This window comes from Procambarus clarkii, chromosome 25 (assembly GCF_040958095.1).
Source record: "Procambarus clarkii isolate CNS0578487 chromosome 25, FALCON_Pclarkii_2.0, whole genome shotgun sequence".
NCBI classification, from domain to species: Eukaryota; Metazoa; Arthropoda; class Malacostraca; order Decapoda; family Cambaridae; genus Procambarus; species Procambarus clarkii.
In genome coordinates, this window is record NC_091174.1 from 26,655,359 (window position 1) to 26,679,492 (window position 24,134).

The window sequence follows — 24,134 nt, forward strand, 5'->3', positions numbered from 1 at the left end:
GTGCTGTAGTCTATAATTCCTTGGGCCGTCTCTTCTCTGAGCTCTGTTTCCCAAGTTATATCTGTCAGGAATTTTCTTATCTTCTCATATTTCCCTTTTCGAAATGCCAGCCTTTTGTTTTTTTGGCCCTTCCTTGAGTATATTAATCTTTCTTTGTCCAGATACTTAAACATCAGTACGCAGTGATCGCTCATTCCCACAAAGGCTTCAAAACCGATTTCCCTTATGTCAGAGTTGTTCAGAGTAAAGACTAGGTCAAGTCTCGCTGGTTCATCGTTGCCTCTCATTCTTGTATGTTCCTCTGACATGCTGACTTAAAAAGTTCTTTGTCACCACTTCCAACAGTTTCACTCCCCATGTTTCCTCACCTCCGTGTGGTTCCTTGTTTTTCCAGGTCTATCTTTCCATGATTGAAGTCCCCCATGATGAACAGGTGGGATCTATTTCTCCAAGCAGCAGTGTTTGCTCTCTCAATTATAGTGATGACTGCCCTATTGTATCTGTCATTTTCTTACCTGGGTCTTCTGTCGTTTGGTGGAGGGTTATACATCACTGCTACTGCTATTATGCTTGGTCCTCCCATCCTTGGTTCTCCTGGTGCCTATAATGCAGTCTCTGAACCCCTCACAGCCTGGGATAACCATCTCCTCGAAACTCTATTCATTTCTTATCAGTAGGGCCACTCTGCCTCCTTCCCTCTCTCTCTATCCTTATTACAGTATATTCCTGGGAAACAATGCATTCGTTATAATTCCTAAGAGTTTTGTTTCTGTGAATCCAATTACATCCGGGTTCCCTTCTTATGTTCTTTCCCTAAGTTCACTTGCCATGCTTGTAATCCCATTTATGTTTGAGTACATTACCTTGAAACTGACTCTCTTCATTCCATCCTCAGTTTCCGTTGAATGCACTGGGGTAGGGGGACAAGGAGTGTCTGGGGTGGGAGGGCCTAGGGAGGAGGACCTGGGGGTCTGGGGGGGATCCTGTATTGGGAACATAGGAGGGTCTGAGGTGGGGTCGGGGGTCAGTTAGGGCTTGGGATGGGGGAGCAGGAGGGGCATGTGGAAGGCGGCATGGAGGTCATTGGTTGGAGAATGCAGGGAAGCCTGCGATTGGGGGGCCGGGAGGGCAGGGGTTGAGGAGGGAATAGGAGCCTGGGGATGGGGTCGGGAGGACCGGGATTGGGGAGGGAAGAGGAGCCTTGGATGGGGGGGGGCTGGGAGGGAGGGGGTGTATGAGGAAGGCGAGCTTTGGGAGAGGGTAATGGGGAAGGCATGGGCTGAAGAAACAGTGCAGGGCGTGGGGTATGGGATCAGGGGGGTGGACCTGGGGTGGGGGAAGTGAGTGGGGAAGAAGGAGGCCATAGAGGGAAACACGGGGGGTCCTGGGGTTTGGGAGCATGGAGGGAATGGTTTGGGGAGGGTCTCTACTGGTTTGGGGGAATGATCATGGGGGTGGGATAGTGGGAGGTTTCTGTTATATTCCTCCCTGGGGATGCTAGCCTGTTGGTGAGGGGATTCCCACTCCCACTCTGAGGTTGTTGGAGATACTGCCCCAAGTCCTATGGCTCCCCCGTTCCCGTCCCTCCCCTTGTGTCTCCTCCATGCTTCTGCAGCCTTCCTTTGCTCTTCCCTTTTCATTTCCCTCTGCAGAAAAATGTCCTTTAAAACCCCTAGTCTCATAAGCTTGCTTTTCCTTGACTGGGTTTCCTCTTTCGTTATCTCGTTCGTAAGCACTAATTTTATTAGTCGCATCCTTTCCTTCTTGTTGGCGCCCAGTCTGAAAACTTTCTCTATGCTGCCATTAGCCCCTGCCATATCCAGGACCTCCAAGATCATTGTCGCCGTTGCTCTGTCCCTCCCATTCCACTCCTTCCTGTTGGATACTTCCAGTTCCAGTACTCCTACAACTATAGTAGATCTTTTTCTTTCCAGTATTTGGGTCATGCACATTGCAGTTTCCTGGGATGTTGCTGCTTTCATAGCTTCTTCCTCTATAACAGCCTTGGCACTTGGGTTATTTTGCAGCAGTTCTGCAACCGAGGGGTCACCCTAGAAGGAGCCCTCCATCCCCTGTTTCCAGAAGGTTGCTTGCCTCGTGCTGGTTTGAGTTCGTAATTTCCCAGAGTTTCCCAATCTCGTCCTTGGCTTCCTCCAGCTCACTCTGTAGGCTCTGTATTACTGCATGCATTGCAATTAGTTGTTTGCTGAAGTCCCCTAACACCTGGGTGTCCCATTTACAGGAAATGTTCTCTATTCTCCCTTGCCCTGTGTGCGTGTGCGTGTGCGTGCTTACTTACCTAGCTGTGCTTGCGGTGGTTGAGCTCTGGCTCTTTGGTCCCGTCTCTCAACTGTCAATCAACTAACAAACAGGTTCCTGAGCCTACTGGGCTCTATCATATCTACACTTGAATCTGTGTGTATTTAGTCAGCCTCTACCACATCACTTCCTAATACATTCCATTTGTCTATTTCGCTGACACTGAAATCGTTCTCGCTAACGTCTCTATGGCTCATTGGGGCACTCAATTTCCACTTGTGACCCCTAGTGCTTGTACCTCTTGTGTTAAATAGTTTGTCTTTATCTACCCTATCAAATCCTCTGAGAATTTTGTATGTGGTGATCAAGTCCTTTCTAACTCTTATGCCTCCCATTGACGTGAGGTTTAATTCCCGTAGTCTTTCCTCGTAGCTCATACCCCTCAGTTAAGGTACTAGTCTGGTGGCAAACCTTTGAACCTTTTCCAGTTTAGTCTTATGCTTGACCAGGCTTGGAGTCCATGCTGGAGCCGCGCATATGTGTGTGAGTGTGTGTACTCACCTAGTTGTGCTTGCGGGGGTTGAGCTTTGTCTCTTTGGTCCCGCCTCTCAACTGTCAGTCAACTGGTGTACAGATTCCCGAGCCTACTGGGCTCCATCACATCAACATTTGAAACTGTATATGGAGTCAGCCTCCACCACATCACTTCCTAGTGCAATCCATTTACTAACTACTCTGACACTGAAAAAAAAATCTAATGTCTCTGTGCCTCATTTGGGTACTAGGTTTCCACCTGTGTCCCCTTGTTCGTGTTCCATCCGCGATGAAGAGTTTGTCTTTGTCCACCCTGCCAATTCCTCTGAGAATTTTGTAGGTGGTTATCATGTCTCCCCTTTCTCTTCTGTTTTCCAAAGACGTGAGGTTCAGCTCCCTTAGCCTAAAATCGTCGCTCATACCTCTCAGTTCCGGGACCAGTCTGGTGGAATACCGCTGAATCTCCTAAAACTTTGTCTTGTGTTTAACTAGATACGGACTCCAGGCAGGAGCTGCATATTCCAGGATTGGTTTGATATAAATGGTATACAGGGTCCTGAACGATTCCTTACACAAGTTTCTAAAGGCAGTTCTTATGTTGGCCAACCTAGCATATGCCGCTGATGATGTAGGTTTGATGTGGGCCTCTGGAAACAGGTTCGATGTGATATCAACCCCCAGATCTTTCTCTCTATTTCACTCTTGCAGGATATCACCTCTCAGATGGTATATTGTATTCAGCCTTCTGTTACCTTCGCCTAATTTCATTACTTTACACTTTCCTGAGTTTAACTTAAGCAACCATTTTCTAGACCATTCCTCCAGTTTGTGCAGGTCATCCTGTAGTCTCTGTCTATCTTCATCTGTTTTTATTCTGAGTAAGGAATGAGTCTATTCCCTCTGGAAGGCAGTTTACATATACTAGAAACAGGATGGGTCCAAGTGCAGAGCCCTGTGGGACTCTGCTGGTGACATATCGCAACTCTGATGTCTCTCCCCTCACAGTTACTCGCTGTTTCCTGTTGCTTAGATACTCCCTTATCCACTGGAGCACCTTACCTTTTACTCCTGCCTGTTGCTCCAACTTTTGTAACAGCCTTTTATGGGGTACTGTCTCAGAGGCTCTCTGACAGTCCAAGAAAATGCAGTCTGCCCACCCTTCTCTTTCTTGCCTAACTTTTGTTGCTTGGTCATAGAATTCTATTAAACCTGTGAGGCACTACTTACCATCTCTGAACCCATGTTGGTGATGTGTCACAAAACTATTTCCCTCCAGATGCTCTACGATCCTTTTCCTCACGATCTTCTCCATCACCTTACATGGTATACAAGTTAGGGAAACTGGCCTGTAGTTCAGTGCCTCTTGCCTGTCACCCTTTTTGAATATTGGGACTACATTAGCTGTCTTTCAACTTTACGGTAGGTCTCCTGTTTCCAGTGACCTGTTATACACCATAGAGAATGGCACACTTAGTGCCTCTGCACCTTCTTTTAGTATCCATAGTGAGATTCTGTCAGGCCAAACAGCCTTTGTCACATTCAGCTCCAAAAGATCCCTTTTGACCTCATCACTGGTGAGGTCAAATTCCTCCAAGGTTGCTTGGTTTGCCTCATTTAGTGCAGGGGCTTCTCCTTGCTTTTCTGTGTAGGCCTCCTCGAATCTCCTGTTGAGTTCTTCACACACCTCCTTGTCATTCTCTGTGTATCTGTTCTCCCCTTTTCTCAGTTTCATCACTTGTTCCTTCACTTCTGTTTTCCTCCTGATGTGGCTGTGGAACAGGTTTGGTTGAGTCTTGGCTTTACTCGCGATGTCATTTTCAAACAGTCTCTCTGCTTCCCTCCTCACTCTGAGGTACTCATTTCTGGCCCTCTGGTATCTCTCCCTGCTCTCTGGTGTTCTGTTATTCCTGTAGTTTCTCCATGTTCTTTTACTCAATTTCGTCGCTACCTTACATTCCTGATTAAACCATGGATTCTTCTGTTGTTTTTCGTTTTTCTCCTTTTGGACTGGAATAAACTTATCTGCAACTTCCTAGCACTTTTGGGTAACATAATCCATCATATCCTGCATAGTTTTCTCTCTGAGTTCTGTTTCCCATGGTATTCCCCTTAGGAAGTTCCTCATCTCATCATATTTTCCTCTTCGGTTATTTAGTGTTTTCCTTTCCGATCCCATCCTTGGATATGTTACCCCTACCTCCACCAAATACTCAAATATCAATACACTGTGGTCACTCATTCCTACTGAGGCTTCAAATTGGACTTCCCATATTTCTGATTCATTCAATGTGAATATCAAGTCGAGTCTAGCTGGTTCGTCATTGCCTCTCATTCTTGTGGGTTCTCTGACATGTTGGCTCAGAATGTTCCTTGTTGCCACTTCCAAGAGTTTAGCTCTCCATGTATCTTCACCTCCTTGTGGGTCCCCATTCTCCCAATCAATCTTTCCATGGTTGAAATCACTCATGATTAAGAGTCTGGAACCACTCCTGCAGGCAACTGAAGCTGCTCTTTCTATTATATTAATGGTTGCCATGTTGTTCCTATTAAACTCCTGTCTGGGACTTCTGTCATTTAGTGGAGGGTTGTAAATGACCGCAACTATTATCTTAGGCCCACCCATTGTTATAGTTCCTGTTATGTAATCTTTGAATCCGTCACAGCCCGGAATTTTCATCTCATCAGAACTCCAATCCTTCTTTATCAGCAGGGCCACTCCTACACCTCCTCTCCCTTCCTTCTCTTTCCTCACTATATGGTAGTCCTTTGGAAACAGCATTCGTGATGACTCCTGACAATTTTGTTTCCGTGAGTCCTATTACATCTGGGTTCTAATCTTGTACCCTTTCTGCCAGTTCACTTGCTTTATTGGTAATCCCATCGATGTTTGAGTACATTACCTTGAAGCTAAATTTCCTATATCCATTTTCAGTCTCTTTCCCCACAAGTGTAGGAAGTTGTTCATTGGTCATTGCTACTTGGGTAGGCTCATCCTCCTGTGAGGTAGTTGCAAGGGGTTCAGGGGTAGATGGGGTGAGGGATGGAGGGCTTAGGTCTTACCCAGGCCAGCTTGGGTCAGGAAGAATTCCTGGGGGTGGAGGGGCAGGGAGTGCATATGGTTGAGGGGCAGGGATTGCTCGAGGTGAGGGCACGCCGTCCTGTGGTGTAGTTGACAGGGGTTTGGGGAAAGGTGGGGTGGGGAATGGAGGGTTTAGGTCTCGTCTGGGCCTGCTTGGGGCAGGAAGAAGACCAGGGAATGGGAAGGCAGAGGATACTGGGGGTAAGGGGAGAGAGAGGATTTGGGTGATATGGTGGGCATTGTGCAGGGGACAAGGAAGGAAGAATATGTGCTGGGGGTGGGAGTGGGCCTTAAGGGCGTGGTGAGTTGGGACGTTGCAGTCCCCTCTGGGGTGCCTGAATGTGTGTATGTGTGTGTGTGTGTGTGTGTGTGTGTGTGTGTGTGTGTGTGTGTGTGTGTGTGTGTGTGTGTGTGTGTGTGTGTGTGTGTGTGTGTGTGTGTGTGTGTGTATTCACCTAGTTGTGCTTGTGGGGGTTGTGCTGTGCTCTTTTGGCCCGCCTCTCAATTGTCAATCAACTGTTTCTACTACTACTATTTTTTCCACACACCACACACACACATACACACCCAGAAAGCAGCACGTGACAGCTGACTAACTCCCAGGTACCTATTTACTGCTATGTAACAGGAGCATTAGGGTGAAAGAAACTCTGCCCATTGTTTCTCGCCAGCGCTCGGAATCGAACCCGGGACCACAGGATCACGGTCCAGCGTGCTGTCTGCTCAGCCACCGGTGACTGTGTACTCACCTAGTTGTACTCACCTAGTTGTGCTTCCGGGGGTTGAGCTCTGGCTCTTTGGTCCCGCCTCTCAACCGTCAATCAACAGGTGTACAGGTTCCTGAGCCTATTGGGCTCTATCATATCTACACTTGAAACTGTGTATGGAGTCAGCCTCCACCACATTGCTTCCTAATGCATTCCATTTGTCAACCACTCTGACACTAAAAAAGTTCTTTCTAATATCTCTGTGGCTCATTTGGGCACTCAGTTTCCACCTGTGTCCCCTAGTGCGTGTGCCCCTTGTGTTAAAGAGCCTGTCTTTATCAACCCTGTCGATTCCCTTGAGAATCTTGAATGTGGTGATCATGTCCCCCCTAACTCTTTTGTCTTCCAACAAAGTGAGATTCAATTCCCGTAGTCTCTCCTCGTAGCTCATACCTCTCAGCTCGGGTAGTAGTCTGGTGGCAAACCTTTGAACCTTTTCCAGTTTAGTCTTATGCTTGACTAGTATTATAGTTTGTGTGTTGGTGGTGATGTCGTGTTGATCCTTCTCTATGGACAACCCAACCCACAACTCGGTAGAGTGTTTATACTTTACCAGGAGATCACCCTGGGCGCTTCTGGCTCTTGGAGAGGGGCTCAACGTCACACGTTTAGGGGATGCGGCTCCAATACTTTGCCTCGTTGTCACGTGCACACACCCACTCGAGCCGCTGTGACTCCCCACTCTCTCCTTAGGTGATATGATCTCCTCAATCCCCTTTTGACTTATTAGTATTACCTTCTACCCTGTCCACAGCAGTGGTTCTTGGTTCTTTCTCTCTCTCTCTCTTCTCCTGTACTATTTCATGGGAAGCGTCACTAGGACAAGGGCAAACACCAGCAAATTGGGATATATTTACTGGACAAAGCACATACACAATACATACACACATATAATAATAATGAATCCTATACTCTATACTATTACAATCAGGTTGCACTCCAACACCATCAGAACTCTATCATCAGCTTATCAAGTGGTATCCTATCTCCTGGTTCACCACCTGATATTATCAACCTCCTCAAGTAGATCAAGTCTACATACACTGTTGCACCATCAGCAAGAGAATATATATATGTATCTAAAAATGTGTACAAAGAAAATCAGCATGTGAATGCAATAACATATATCAGTATAAATGTTCCTTGATACACAACAATGATCAATCGATCACTCTATCAGTCCTAGAACACACACATCTGTAGGTAATCCAGCCTACGACTGTAACTCTAAACTTCAGTATAAAACACTCCTTGACATAAGAATGCAAACAACCACTCACCTCTCACTGCGTCTTGCACGCTAATGACAACCAAACACTATCAACTCCCTACAAGTAATCCACCAGAACTTCCTTTCCACCTCTGGAAGTTCACTACCCTGATATCTTCAGGTTCTTCCGGGCTTAACTACCAGGATCCTCTGCAGCTCCTCCAGGCTGCTACCATGAAGTTTCCTTGAGCAACTACGGTGCTTCACCCTTCTGCTAGGGTCCTCCACAGCTCTCCTGGCTGCTACACCATGAAGTTCCCTCGAGCAACTATGGTGCTTCACCACCTCTACAGAAGCACGTGACACTCCTCTTCACTGCTTCTCCTCACAGCTCGAGGTCCTCTCCTCCACTACCTTGGAGTCTCATCAACTACTCCCTCTGTGCTGGGTTCGAAGTTCTCAGCAACTTCTTCCCCAAAGACAAACCTGCAACCCATCGACACTCCAATAAAAATGTTTCCCCTTTAACACATAAACAAAAATAATCACACAATATGTTTCCCTCCAACCTCTATCTGTCCTCTACATACTGTGAGAGTGGACTCCCCCGTTGGATGGATCCATGCTCCACCTCGCCCTGCGGGCCTCCACACTCTCCTCCGCTGCCCCTCAGTCAGTTGGCTCCAAGCGGTCGAAGGGAGAGGACGCGCTGCTCGTCCCTCCAGCTGTCTCTCTCATCTCCGTCCTCTTATTTAGGCTTCCTGCCGTACCAAAATATTTCTAACTCATCAATAAACATTGCTACTGTCGCTGGGCACACGACCAACTACAAGCAATCACTATGAACTGGCTTAAATCGTGCTTACCACAGATTGTCTCGTCGAGGGCGCTCCTCCCTCTGACGGAGCCTGGTCAGGGCGATTCCACAGCCCCCGAAAATGTCTCTGGGCGGCTAAATACTCTCCTTGTCGACCATGACTTGAGACCACAACGTTCCCAGCTCGATTCTACAGCTGGCACGTCTGCATACTTCTCTTCTCTTGGAGATATATCACTAGGGGTTCCTTTCTGACGGGAGCTCAACGGAGCGCGGCTTTTCCCCTGCGATGTCTGGCCTCAAGTGAGGTCAAAGCCCTCCAGAAGCGAGCCTCACGCCACCAGCAAAATATCCACATCTCCAAACCAGTCATTTATCTGTTTTCTTCTTCACTGCCCATAATCTCAAATTGTTATTTAAATCCAACCAACTATTTTACATATGTGTTATCACCTCCATATTTCCTAGACCTTCTGGTTAGGTCAGGCTTGCTGAATAACTCTCAAGGGGGAGACTCGTTTCTCCTGTAGGCTGAGATCATAACACTAGATATGGACTCCATGCTGGAGCCGCATACTCCAAGATTGGTCTGACATATGTGGTATATTATGTTCTGAAAGATTCCTTACACAAGTTTCTAAAGGCTGTTCTTATGTTAGCCAACCTGGCATGTGCTGCTGATGTTATCCTCTTGATATGAGCTTCAGGGGACAGGTCTGGCGTGATATCAACCCCCAGGTCTTTCTCTCTCTCTGACTCTTGAAGTATTTCATCTCCCAAGTGATACCTTGTATCTGGTCTCCTGCTTCCTACCCCTATCTTCATTACATTACATTTGTTTGGGTTAAACTGTAACATCCATTTGTTCGACCATTCCTGCAGCTTGTCCAGGTCTTCTTGAAGCCTCAAGCTGTCCTCCTCTGTCTTAATCCTTCTCATAATTTTGGCGTCGTCAGCAAACATTGAGAGGAATGAGTCTATACCCTCTGGGAGATCATTTACGTATATCAGAAATAGGATAGGTCCAAGCACAGAGCCCTGTGGGACTCCACTGGTGACTTCACGCCATTCTAAGGTCTCACCCCTCACTATAACTCTCTGCTTCCTATTGCGTAGGTACTCCCTTATCCACTGGAGCGCCCTACCATTTACTCCTGCCTGTTTCTCCAGCTGTGAGTGTGTGTGTAATCACCTATTTGTACTCACCTATTTGTGCTTGCAGGATCGAGCATTGACTCTTGGATCCCGCCTTTCCAGCTATCGGTTGTTTACAGCAATGACTCCTGTCCCATTTCCCTATCATACCTAGTTTTAAAATGTATGAATAGTATTTGCTTCCACAACCTGTTCCCCAAGTGCATTCCATTTTTCCACTACTCTCACGCTAAAAGAAAACTTCCTAACGTCTCTGTGACTCATCTGAGTTTCCAGTTTCCACCCATGTCCCCTCGTTCTGTTATTATTACGTGTGAACATTTCATCTATTTCCACTTTGTCAATTCCCCTGAGTATTTTATATGTCCCTATCATATCTCCTCTCTCCCTTCTTTTCTCTAGTGTCGTAAGGTTCAGTTCCTTCAGCCGCTCTTCATATCCCATCCCTCGTAACTCTGGGACAAGCCTCGTCGCAAACCTCTGAACCTTCTCCAGTTTCTTTATGTGTTTCTTCAGGTGGGGGCTTCATGATGGCGCGGCATACTCTAAGACGGGTCTCACGTAGGCAGTGTAAAGCGCCCTAAAAGCCTCCTCATTTAGGTTTCTGAATGAAGTTCTAATTTTCGCCAGTGTAGAGTACGCTGCTGTCGTTATCCTATTTATATGTGCCTCAGGAGTTAGATTAGGTGTCACATCCACTCCCAGGTCTCTTTCTCGAATCGTTACAGGTAGGTTGTTCCCCTTCATTGTGTACTGTCCCTTTGGTCTCCTGTCACCTGATCCCATTTCCATAACTTTACATTTACTGGAGTTAAACTCCAGTAGCCATTTCCCTGACCATCTCTGCAGCCTGTTTAAGTCCTCTTGGAGGATCCTACAATCCTCGTCTGTCACAACTCTTCTCATTAATTTTGCGATATCCGCAAACATTGACATGTATGATTCCACTCCTGTAAACATATCATTTACGTAAATTAGAAAGAGGATTGGTCCCAGCACCGATCCTTGAGGTACTCCACTTGTTACTGTTCGCTAGTCCGACTTCTCGCCCCTTACCATTCGTGTTACCATTTCGTGTGTGTGTGTGTGTGTGTGTGTGTGTACTCACCTATTTGTGCTTGCGGGGGTTGAGCTTTGGCTCTTTGGTCCCGCCTCTCAACTGTCAATCAACTGGTGTACAGATTCCTGAGCCTACAGGGCTCTATCATATCTACATGTAAAACTGTGTATGGAGTCAGCCTCCACCACATCACTGCCTAATGCATTCCATCCGTTAACTACTCTGACACTGAAAAAGTTCCTTCTAACGTCTCTGTGGCTCATGTGGGTACTCAGTTTCCACCTGTGTCCCCTTGTTCGAATTTTGGTCTGATTGTACATTTTCCAGCTTCGTCTTGTGCTTGACAAGGTACGGGCTCCATGCTGGGGTCGCATACTCCAGGATTGGTCTTACGTATGTGGTGTACAAGATTCTAAACGATTCCTTACACAGATTTCTGAAGGCTGTTCAGATGTTAGCCAACCTCGCATACGCCACAGACGTAATTCTCTTTATGTGGGCTTCAGGAGACAGATTTGGTGTGATATCAATTCCAAGATCTTTCTCTCTTTCCGTTTCATTAAGTACTTCATCTCCTATTCTGTATCATGTGTCTGGCCTCCTGTTCACCGCCTAGTTTCATTACTTTGCATTTATTCGGGTTAAACTTTAGCAGCCATTTGTTAGACCATTGATTCAGTCTGTCTAGGTCGTCCTGTACCCTCCTACTATCATCCTGTTTCAATCCTCCTCATAATTTTTGCATCATCGGCAAACATTGAGAGAATCGATTCTGTACCCTCTGGGAGATCATTTACATATATCAGAAAAATTATTGGTCCAAGGACTGAGCCGTGCTGGACTCCACTTGTGACGTTACGCCAATCCGAGACCTCACCCCTCACAGTATGTGTGTGTGTGTGTGTATTACTCTGGCATGCAAAGCATTGCTCTTAAGCTAGCGAGACGACGTAACCCCCACCCGTGCAGCCCTATGGAGTGCACCTCACCCCACCAACCCAGCCCGGGGAGAGTACGTCACCCCCACCCTCCCAGCCAGGGGGAGAATACGTCACCCCCCACCCACCCAGCCCGGCGGAGAGTACGTCGTCCCCACCCTCCCAGACCGGGGGAAAGTACGTCACCCCCACCCACCCAGCCTGAGGGAGAGTACGTCACACACACCCGGCCAGCCCGGGGTGGGGGTACGTCACCCCCACCCACCCAGCCTGAGGGAGAGTACGTCACCCCCACCCACCCAGCCAGGGGGAGAATACGTCACCCCCACCCACCCAGCCTGAGGGAGAGTACGTCACACACACCCGGCCAGCCCGGGGTGGGGGTACGTCACCCCCACCCACCCAGCCAGGGGGAGAATACGTCACCCCCACCCACCCAGCCAGAGGGAGAGTACGTCACACACACCCACCCAGCCCTGGAGAGTATACGTCACACCAACCCGCCCAGCCCTGGAGAGTGGGGATAAATTTTCAAGTAAACTTTTCCAACAGGTAACGTGAGTCGCATCTAAGTCTGACTATATTTATGCCGGCGCTAAACATGAGGCGCTGTAAATACCCTTATCACAGACGGCTCTTAATTGTTCCTGGTGCCAGCAGCACAAGGAAGTAAGGTGTGAGGTTGTTGTGGGTGAGGGAGGCTGAGAGGGGGTGAGGGGGGCTGAGAGGGAGTGACGGGGGCTGAGAGGGGGTGAGGGGGGCTGAGAGGGAGTGACGGGGGCTGAGAGGGGGTGAGGGGGGCTGAGAGGGGGCTGAGAGGGAGTGAGGGGGGCTGAGGGGGGCTGAAGGGGGCTGAGAGGGGGTGAGGGGGGCTGAGAGGGAGTGACGGGGGCTGAGAGGGGGTGAGGGGGGCTGAGAGGGGGTGAGGGGGCTGAGAGGGAGTGAGGGGGGCTGAGGGGGGCTGAGGGGGGCTGAGAGGGGGTGAGGGGGGCTGAGAGGGGGTGAGGGGGGGCTGCGAGGGGGTAAGGGGGGCTGAGAGAGGAGGGGAGCTACGAGAGGGAGGCTTAGAGAGAGGCAGGCTGGGGATCCTCCCTCCTCGCTTTCCTCCCTCTTCCTCACCCTCCTCCTTCCTCTTCGCCCTCCTACTCCTTCCTCCTCGCCCTCCTCCCCTTCCTCCTTCCCCTCCTCCTTCCTTCTCGCCCTCCTCCTTCCTCCTCGCCCTCCTCCTCCTCCTTCCTTCTCGCTCTCCTCCTTTTTCCTCCCTCCTCCTCTTCCTTCCTCCTTGCCCTTTTCCTCCTCCTTCTTCTTCCTTGCTTTCCTCCTCCTTTCTCCTCTCCCTCCTCCTCTCTCTCCTCCTTCTTCTTCCTCCCTCCTCGCTCTCTTCCTCGCCCTCCTCCTTCTTCCTCCTCCTCCTTCCTCCTCGCCCTCCTCCTCCTTCCTCCTCGCTCTCCTTCTCGCCCTCCTCCTTCCTCCTTCCTCCTCGCCCTCCTTCTTCCTCCTCCTCCTTCCTCCTCGCCCTCCTCCTCCTTCCTCCTCGCCCTCCTCCTCCTTCCTCCTCGCCCTCCTCCTCCTTCCTCCTCGCCCTCCTCCTCCTTCCTCCTCGCCCTCCTCCTCCTTCCTCCTCGCCCTCCTCCTCCTTCCTCCTCGCCCTCCTCCTCCTTCCTCCTCGCCCTCCTCCTCCTTCCTCCTTGCACTCCTCCTCCTTCTTCCTCCTTCCTTCTCCTCCTTCCTCCTCGCCCTCCTCCTTACTCCTCACCCTCCTCCTCCTCCTCCTCCCTCTGCCTCCTCGCCCTACTCTTCCTACTCGCTCTCCTCCTACTGCTTCCTCCTCGCTCTCCTCCTTCTTCCTCCTCGTCCTCCTTCCTCCTCGCCCTCCTCCTTCCTCCTCGGCCTCCTCCTTCCTACTCGCCCTCCTCCTCCTCCTTCCTCCACGCCCTCGTTCCTTCTCGCCCTACTCCAATTTCCACCTCTTTTCTTCCTCCTCGCCCTCCTCCTCCTCAACGTCCTCTTTAACTTCCTCCTCTACCTCATCCTCCTTCCTCCTGTGCCTCGACCTCCTCCTTCTTCCTCTAGCTCCTCCATCTTCTACTCTTCCTCCTCGGCCTCTTAGTTTCTCCTCGAACTCAGCCTCTTACCTGGAATTCTTCCTCCTTCCTCCTCGACTTCTTTAAAAAAAAAAAAAGAATAAAAATGATGAATCAACCGTTATTATGATCCTGTTTCATTTTACTAAATATAGAAATATACTTTTATATTTCTACATTTATATAAATAACATCAATAAAAAACTACGTTTATGAAACATTTAAGGTTGCCACAAGGTTTCAAATTTTTTTTAGCCAACGTTTCGTGCAATACGTTATAGAAACTTATTTAAATCCACACAAAATTACGCATTTAATGCGTGAAAAAACGTTGCCCATACTTTCCAACACTTTCCAGATACGTTGTGGCAACCTAAAATTGTTTCCTGGGATCACCCCAGGTAGCACCACTCCAGGTAGCACCACTACAAGTAGCACAACTCTAGGTAGCATCACTATTCTCCTCCACTCCAGGTAGCATCTCTCCAGGTAGCATCACTCTATTCTCCTCCTCTCCAGGTAGCATCACTCCAGGTAGCATCACTCCAGGTAGCATCACTCCAGGAAGCATCACTCCAGGAAGCATCACTTCAGGTAGCATCACTCCAGGTAGCACCACTCCAGGTAGCACCACTCCAGGTAGTACCACTCCAGGTAGCATCACTCCAGGTAGCATCACTCCAGGAAGCATCACTCCAGGAAGCATCACTTCAGGTAGCATCACTCCAGGTTACACCACTCCAGGTAGCACCACTCTAGGCTGCACCACTCTAGGTAGCGCCACTCTAGGCTGCACCACTCCAGGTAACACCACTTCCGGAAGCACCACTCCAGGTAGCATCACTCCAGGTAGCACCACTCCAGGTAGCACCACTCCAGGTAGCACCACTACAGGTAGCACCACTCCAGGTAGCACCACTACAGGTAGCACCACTACAGGTAGCACCACTGCAGGAAGCACCACTCCAGGTAGCACCACTCCAGGTAGCATCACTCCAGGTAGCACCACTCCAGGTAGCACCACTCCAGGTAGCACCACTCCAGGTAGCACCACTACAGGTAGCATCACTCCAGGTAGCACCACTACAGGTAGCACCACTCCAGGTAGCACCACACCAGGTAGCATCACTTCAGGTAGCATCACTCCAGGTAGCACCACTACAAGTAGCACAACTCTAGGTAGCATCACTCTATTCTCCTCCACTCCAGGTAGCATCTCTCCAGGTAGCATCACTCTATTCTCCTCCTCTCCAGGTAGCATCACTCCAGGTAGCATCACTCCAGGTAGCATCACTCCAGGAAGCATCACTCCAGGAAGCATCACTTCAGGTAGCATCACTCCAGGTAGCACCACTCCAGGTAGCACCACTCCAGGTAGTACCACTCCAGGTAGCATCACTCCAGGTAGCATCACTCCAGGAAGCATCACTCCAGGAAGCATCACTTCAGGTAGCATCACTCCAGGTTACACCACTCCAGGTAGCACCACTCTAGGCTGCACCACTCTAGGTAGCGCCACTCTAGGCTGCACCACTCCAGGTAACACCACTTCCGGAAGCACCACTCCAGGTAGCACCACTCCAGGTAGCACCACTCCAGGTAGCATCACTCCAGGTAGCACCACTCTAGGTAGCACCACTCCAGGTAGCACCACTCCAGGTAGCACCACTACAGGTAGCATCACTCCAGGTAGCACCACTACAGGTAGCACCACTCCAGGTAGCACCACACCAGGTAGCATCACTTCAGGTAGCATCACTCCAGGTTACACCACTCCAGGTAGCACCACTCTAGGCTGCACCACTCTAGGTAGCGCCACTCTAGGCTGCACTACTCCAGGTAACACCACTTCCGGAAGCACCACTCCAGGTAGCATCACTCCAGGTAGCACCACTACAGGTAGCACCACTCCAGGTAGCACCACTCCAGGTAGCACCACTACAGGTAGCACCACTCCAGGTAGCACCACTACAGGTAGCACCACTACAGGTAGCACCACTGCAGGAAGCACCACTCCAGGTAGCACCACTCCAGGTAGCATCACTCCAGGTAGCACCACTCCAGGTAGCACCACTCCAGGTAGCACCACTCCAGGTAGCACCACTACAGGTAGCATCACTCCAGGTAGCACCACTACAGGTAGCACCACTCCAGGTAGCACCACACCAGGTAGCATCACTCCAGGTAGCATCACTCCAGGTAGCACCACTCCAGGTAGTACCACTCCAGGTAGCACCACTCCAGGTAGCACCACTCCAGGCTGCATAACTCCAGGTAGCACCACTCCAGGAAGCACCACTCCAGGTAGCACCACTCCAGGTAGCACCACTCCAGGTAGCACCACTCCAGGTAGTACCACTCCAGGTAACACCACTCCAGGTAACACCACTCCAGGTAGCATCACTACAGGTAGCACCACTCCAGGTAGCATCACTCCAGGTAACACCACTCCAGGTAGCATCACTCCAGGTAGCACCACTACAGGTAGCACTACTACAGGTAGCACCACTCCAGGTAGCACCCCTCCAGGCTGCATAACTCCAGGTAGCACCACTCCAGGTAGCATCACTCCAGGTAGCACCACTACAGGTAGCACCACTACAGGTAGCACCACTCCAGGTAGCACCAATCCAGGCTGCATAACTCCAGGTAGCACCACTCCAGGTAGCATCACTCCAGGTAACACCACTCCAGGTAGCATCACTCCAGGTAGTTTCACTCCAGGTAGCACCATTCTAGGTAGCGCTACTCCAGGCTACACCACTCCAGGTAACACCACTTCCGGAATGACCACTCCAGGTAGAACCACTACAGGTAGCACCACTCCAGGCTGCACCACTCCAGGCTGCACCACTCCAGGCTGCACCACTCCAGGTAGCACCACTTCAGGTAGCACCACTCTAGGTAGCACCTCTCCAGGTAACACCACTTCCGGAAGCACCACTCCAGGTAGCTCCACTCCAGGCTGCACCACTACAGGTAGCACCACTCCAGGTAGCACCACTCCAGGTAGCACCACTACAGGTAGCACCACTCCAGGTAGCACCACTACAGGTAGCACCACTACAGGTAGCACCACTGCAGGAAGCACCACTCCAGGTAGCACCACTCCAGGTAGCATCACTCCAGGTAGCACCACTCCAGGTAGCACCACTCCAGGTAGCACCACTCCAGGTAGCACCACTACAGGTAGCATCACTCCAGGTAGCACCACTACAGGTAGCACCACTCCAGGTAGCACCACACCAGGTAGCATCACTCCAGGTAGCACCACTCCAGGTAGCACCACTCCAGGTAGCACCACTCCAGGTAGCACCACTCCAGGCTGCATAACTCCAGGTAGCACCACTCCAGGTAGCACCACTCCAGGTAGAACCACTCCAGGTAGCACCACTCCAGTTGCACCACTCCAGGTAGTACCACTCCAGGTAACACCACTCCAGGTAACACCACTCCAGGTAGCATCACTACAGGTAGCACCACTCCAGGTAGCATCACTCCAGGTAACACCACTCCAGGTAGCATCACTCCAGGTAGCACCACTACAGGTAGCACCACTACAGGTAGCACCACTCCAGGTAGCACCCCTCCAGGCTGCATAACTCCAGGTAGCACCACTCCAGGTAGCATCACTCCAGGTAGCACCACTACAGGTAGCACCACTACAGGTAGCACCACTCCAGGTAGCACCAATCCAGGCTGCATAACTCCAGGTAGCACCACTCCAGGTAGCATCACTCCAGGTAACACCACTCTAGGTAGCATCACTCCAGGTAGTCTCACTCCAGGTAGCACCATTCTAGGTAGCGCTACTCCAGGCTACACCACTCCAGGTAACACCACTTCCGGAATGACCACTCCAGGTAGAACCACTACAGGTAGCACCACTCCAGGCTGCACCACTCCAGGCTGCACCACTCCAGGCTGCACCACTCCAGGTAGCACCACTTCAGGTAGCACCACTCTAGGTAGCACCTCTCCAGGTAACACCACTTCCGGAAGCACCACTCCAGGTAGCTCCACTCCAGGCTGCACCACTCCAGGTAACACCACTTCCGGAAGCACCACTCCAGGTAGCATCACTTCAGGGTAGCATCACTCCAGGAAGCACCACCCCAGGTAGCATCACTCCAGGTAGCCCCACTCCAGGTAGTACCCTCCAGGTAGCACCACTCCAGGTAGCATCACTCCAGGTAGCACCACTCCAGATAGCACCACTCCAGGTAGCACCCTCCAGGTAGCACCACTCCAGGCAGCACCACTCCAGGTAGCACCCTCCAGGTAGCACCCTCCAGGTAGCACCACTCCAGGTAGCACCCTCCAGGTAGCACCCTATATGTAGCACCACTCCAGGTAGCACCCTCCAGGTAGCACCCTCCAGGTAGCACCACTCCAGGTAGCATCACTCCAGGAAGCATCACTCCAGGTAGCATCACTCCAGGAAGCATCACTTCAGGTAGCATCACTCCAGGTTACACCACTCCAGGTAGCACCACTCTAGGCTGCACCACTCTAGGTAGCGCCACTCTAGGCTGCACCACTCCAGGTAACACCACTTCCTGAAGCACCACTCCAGGTAGCATCACTCCAGGTAGCACCACTACAGGTAGCACCACTCCAGGTAGCACCACTCCATGTAGCACCACTACAGGTAGCACCACTCCAGGTAGCACCACTCCAGGTAGCATCACTCCAGGTAACACCACTCCAGGTAGCATCACTCCAGGTAGCACCATTCTAGGTAGCGCTACTCCAGGCTACACCACTCCAGGTAACACCACTTCCGGAATGACCACTCCAGGTAGCACCACTACAGGTAGCACCACTCCAGGCTGCACCACTCCAGGCTGCACCACTCCAGGTAGCACCACTCCAGGTAGCACCACTCTAGGTAGCACCTCTCCAGGTAACACCACTTCCGGAAGCACCACTCCAGGTAGCACCACTCCAGGTAGCTCCACTCCAGGTAGCACCACTCCAGGTAGCACCACTACAGGTAGCACCACTGCAGGAAGCACCACTCCAGGTAGCTCCACTCCAGGTAGCACCACTACAGGTAGCACCACTCCAGGTAGCACCCCTCCAGGCTGCATAACTCCAGGTAGCACCACTCCAGGTAGCATCACTCCAGGTAGCACCACTACAGGTAGCACCACTACAGGTAGCACCACTCCAGGTAGCACCAATCCAGGCTGCATAACTCCAGGTAGCACCACTCCAGGTAGCATCACTCCAGGTAACACCACTCCAGGTAGCATCACTCCAGGTAGTTTCACTCCAGGTAGCACCATTCTAGGTAGCGCTACTCCAGGCTACACCACTCCAGGTAACACCACTTCCGGAATGACCACTCCAGGTAGAACCACTACAGGTAGCACCACTCCAGGCTGCACCACTCCAGGCTGCACCACTCCAGGCTGCACCACTTCAGGTAGCACCACTCTAGGTAGCACCTCTCCAGGTAACACCACTTCCGGAAGCACCACTCCAGGTAGCTCCACTCCAGGCTGCACCACTACAGGTAGCACCACTCCAGGTAGCACCACTCCAGGTAGCACCACTACAGGTAGCACCACTCCAGGTAGCACCACTACAGGTAGCACCACTACAGGTAGCACCACTGCAGGAAGCACCACTCCAGGTAGCACCACTCCAGGTAGCATCACTCCAGGTAGCACCACTCCAGGTAGCACCACTCCAGGTAGCACCACTCCAGGTAGCACCACTACAGGTAGCATCACTCCAGGTAGCACCACTACAGGTAGCACCACTCCAGGTAGCACCACACCAGGTAGCATCACTCCAGGTAGCATCACTCCAGGTAGCACCACTCCAGGTAGCACCACTCCAGGTAGCACCACTCCAGGTAGCACCACTCCAGGCTGCATAACTCCAGGTAGCACCACTCCAGGTAGCACCACTCCAGGTAGCACCACTCCAGGTAGCACCACTCCAGGTAGCACCACTCCAGGTAGTACCACTCCAGGTAACACCACTCCAGGTAGCACCACTACAGGTAGCACCACTCCAGGTAGCACCACTACAGGTAGCACCACTACAGGTAGCACCACTGCAGGAAGCACCACTCCAGGTAGCACCACTCCAGGTAGCATCACTCCAGGTAGCACCACTCCAGGTAGCACCACTCCAGGTAGCACCACTCCAGGTAGCACCACTACAGGTAGCATCACTCCAGGTAGCACCACTACAGGTAGCACCACTCCAGGTAGCACCACACCAGGTAGCATCACTCCAGGTAGCATCACTCCAGGTAGCACCACTACAGGTAGCACCACTACAGGTAGCACCACTCCAGGTAGCACCAATCCAGGCTGCATAACTCCAGGTAGCACCACTCCAGGTAGCATCACTCCAGGTAACACCACTCCAGGTAGCATCACTCCAGGTAGTTTCACTCCAGGTAGCACCATTCTAGGTAGCGCTACTCCAGGCTACACCACTCCAGGTAACACCACTTCCGGAATGACCACTCCAGGTAGAACCACTACAGGTAGCACCACTCCAGGCTGCACCACTCCAGGCTGCACCACTCCAGGCTGCACCACTCCAGGTAGCACCACTTCAGGTAGCACCACTCTAGGTAGCACCTCTCCAGGTAACACCACTTCCGGAAGCACCACTCCAGGTAGCTCCACTCCAGGCTGCACCACTCCAGGTAACACCACTTCCGGAAGCACCACTCCAGGTAGCATCACTTCAGGGTAGCATCACTCCAGGAAGCACCACCCCAGGTAGCATCACTCCAGGTAGCCCCACTCCAGGTAGTACCCTCCAGGTAGCACCACTCCAGGTAGCATCACTCCAGGTAGCACCACTCCAGATAGCACCACTCCAGGTAGCACCCTCCAGGTAGCACCACTCCAGGCAGCACCACTCCAGGTAGCACCCTCCAGGTAGCACCCTCCAGGTAGCACCACTCTAGGTAGCACCCTCCAGGTAGCACCCTATATGTAGCACCACTCCAGGTAGCACCCTCCAGGTAGCACCCTCCAGGTAGCACCACTCCAGGTAGCATCACTCCAGGAAGCATCACTCCAGGTAGCATCACTCCAGGAAGCATCACTTCAGGTAGCATCACTCCAGGTTACACCACTCCAGGTAGCACCACTCTAGGCTGCACCACTCTAGGTAGCGCCACTCTAGGCTGCACCACTCCAGGTAACACCACTTCCGGAAGCACCACTCCAGGTAGCATCACTCCAGGTAGCACCACTACAGGTAGCACCACTCCAGGTAGCACCACTCCATGTAGCACCACTACAGGTAGCACCACTCCAGGTAGCACCACTCCAGGTAGCATCACTCCAGGTAACACCACTCCAGGTAGCATCACTCCAGGTAGCACCATTCTAGGTAGCGCTACTCCAGGCTACACCACTCCAGGTAACACCACTTCCGGAATGACCACTCCAGGTAGCACCACTACAGGTAGCACCACTCCAGGCTGCACCACTCCAGGCTGCACCACTCCAGGTAGCACCACTCCAGGTAGCACCACTCTAGGTAGCACCTCTCCAGGTAACACCACTTCCGGAAGCACCACTCCAGGTAGCACCACTCCAGGTAGCTCCACTCCAGGTAGCACCACTCCAGGTAGCTCCACTCCAGGCTGCACCACTCCAGGTAACACCACTTCCGGAAGCACCACTCCAGGTAGCATCACTTCAGGTAGCACCACTCCAGGTAGCATCACTTCAGGTAGCACCACTCCAGGAAGCACCACCCCAGGTAGCATCACTCCAGGTAGCACCACTCCAGGTAGCACCACTCCAGGTAGCACCACTCCAGGTACTACCACCGCACGTAGCATCACTCAAGACTGTACCGTTCCAAATTGTACTACTCGAAGCATCACCAGTTCATACAGTGATATTCCCTCCCGTCGCAGTGCTGTCAGTGCTCTGTTGTGTCTCCTAAAGAGAGAGGCGTCGACGCAGCAAGGTTAGAATTGTCTTCCCTTAAAGGAAAATAATTTTACACGCGGTCCTTGGTGGAATCCTTGAAATGTAATAGGACTGAGGATATGAGGGAGGCTGGCGTGGAGGTGACGGCACTCCGAGCAGTTCTTCGTAACGAGTAAGGGAATCCCACCCGGAAAAAATGTCAATTGTTAGTCAGGTAAGAATTGTGTTACCAGACTCACGCACTTCTTCCGCTCCTCAGGTGCTTAAGTTACAGCTTGTGACACACAGCCAGCGCTTGAAATGGAATATATATATATATATATATATATATATATATATATATATATATATATATATATATATATATATATATATATATATATATATATATATATATATATATATATATATATATATATATATATATATATATATATATATATATATATATATATATATATATATATATATATATATATATATATATATATATATATATATATATATATATATATATATATATATATATATATATATATATATATATATATATATATATATATATATATATATATATATATATATATATATATATATATATATATATATATATATATATATATATATATATATATATATATATATATATATATATATATATATATATATATATATATATATATATATATATATATATATATATATATATATATATATATATATATATATATATATATATATATATATATATATATATATATATATATATATTGGTAGCAGTCTTTCCTGTAGAAATATATTATTAAATATGACCGAAAAAGTAAGATTAATAATTCTAACACGAATTTTCTCTATCTTTCTTAAATTTCTTTTCACTGTTGATGGTAACTGAAAAATCAATTCTCCGAAATTCATTTTTATTTCTAGTCTGACGCGACACTTGAACGCGTTTCGTAAAACTTATTACATTTTCAAAGACTTTAGTTTACCCACACACACACAACTATAACTGAACAGAGTTTAAAAAGTTTCGATTTTATACCTGTATTTGGGTGAGGTGATATGTTACAACAGTTTTGGATGAGGTGAAAACAAACTTTCAAGACAAGACAGAACACGAAACAATGGGTATAGTATTTTGTAAGTTAAAGGGAAGAATGGAAGTAACTGCAAAGGGCCTATTGGCCCATATTACTATATACTTCTTTATTGGTGCGGAGTCTTGAAGTGGGTAGAATATAGTTGTGCATTAATTGGCTGTTGATTGCTGATGTCCACTTCTTAATGTGTAGTGCCTCGCAGATATCAAGCCGCCTGCTATCGCTGTATCTATCGATGATTTCCGTGTTTTTTTCAAGACTTCTCTGGTGATGGTCTGGTTGTGGGAAGAGATTATATGTTCCTTAATGGAGCCCTGTTGCTTATGCATCGTTAATCGCCTGGAAAGAGATGTTGTTGTCTTGCCTATATACTGAATTCTTTGAGGCTTACAGTCCCCAAGTGGGCAATTGAAGGCATAGACGACATTGGTCTCTTTTAAAGCGTTCTGCTTTGTGTCTGGAGAGTTTCTCATGAGTAGGTTGGCCGTTTTCTTGGTTTTATAGTAGATCGTCAATTGTATCTTCTGATTTTTGTCTGTAGGGATAACGTTACTATTAACAATATCTTTCAGGACCCTTTCCTCCGTTTTATGAGCTGTGGAAAAGAAGTTCCTGTAAAATAGTCTAATAGGGGGTACAGGTGTTGTGTTAGTTGTCTCTTCAGAGGTTGCATGGCATTTCACCTTCCTTCTTATGATGTCTTCAACGAAACCATTGGAGAAGCCGTTGTTGACTAGGACCTGCCTTACCCTACAGAGTTCTTCATCGACTTGCTTCCATCCTGAGCTGTGGCTGAGAGCACGGTCGACATAAGCGTTAACGGCACTCCTCTTGTACCTGTCTGGGCAGTCACTGTTGGAATTGAGGCACATTCCTATGTTTGTTTCCTTAGTGTAGACTGCAGTGTGGAAACCTCCGCTCCTTTCCATGACTGTTACATCTAGAAAGGGCAGCTTCCCATCCTTCTCCATCTCGTAAGTGAAACGCAACACAGAGTTCCGCTCAAATGCCTCCTTCAGCTCCTGCAGATGTCTGACATCAGGTACCTGTGTAAAAATGTCGTCAACATACCTGCAGTATATGGCCGGTTTCAAGTTCATGTCGACTAAGACCTTTTGTTCGATGGTTCCCATGTAGAAGTTCGCAAACAGGACACCTAGGGGAGAACCCATGGCTACCCAATCTCACTTCTGGGGTGTGAGTTTC

General features: G+C 49.8%; 1 protein-coding gene across 1 annotated transcript in view; it reads left to right on the forward strand.

Moving 5' to 3' along the window:
• Positions 1 to 24,134, forward strand: part of LOC138368482 (uncharacterized) — a 177,318-nt gene that overhangs the window by 151,732 nt on the left and 1,452 nt on the right. The window contains exon 2 of the mRNA XM_069331001.1: positions 14,423 to 17,272. Coding sequence (XP_069187102.1) covers positions 14,423 to 17,272 — 2,850 coding nt within the window. The remainder of the gene's footprint in view (positions 1 to 14,422; positions 17,273 to 24,134) is intronic.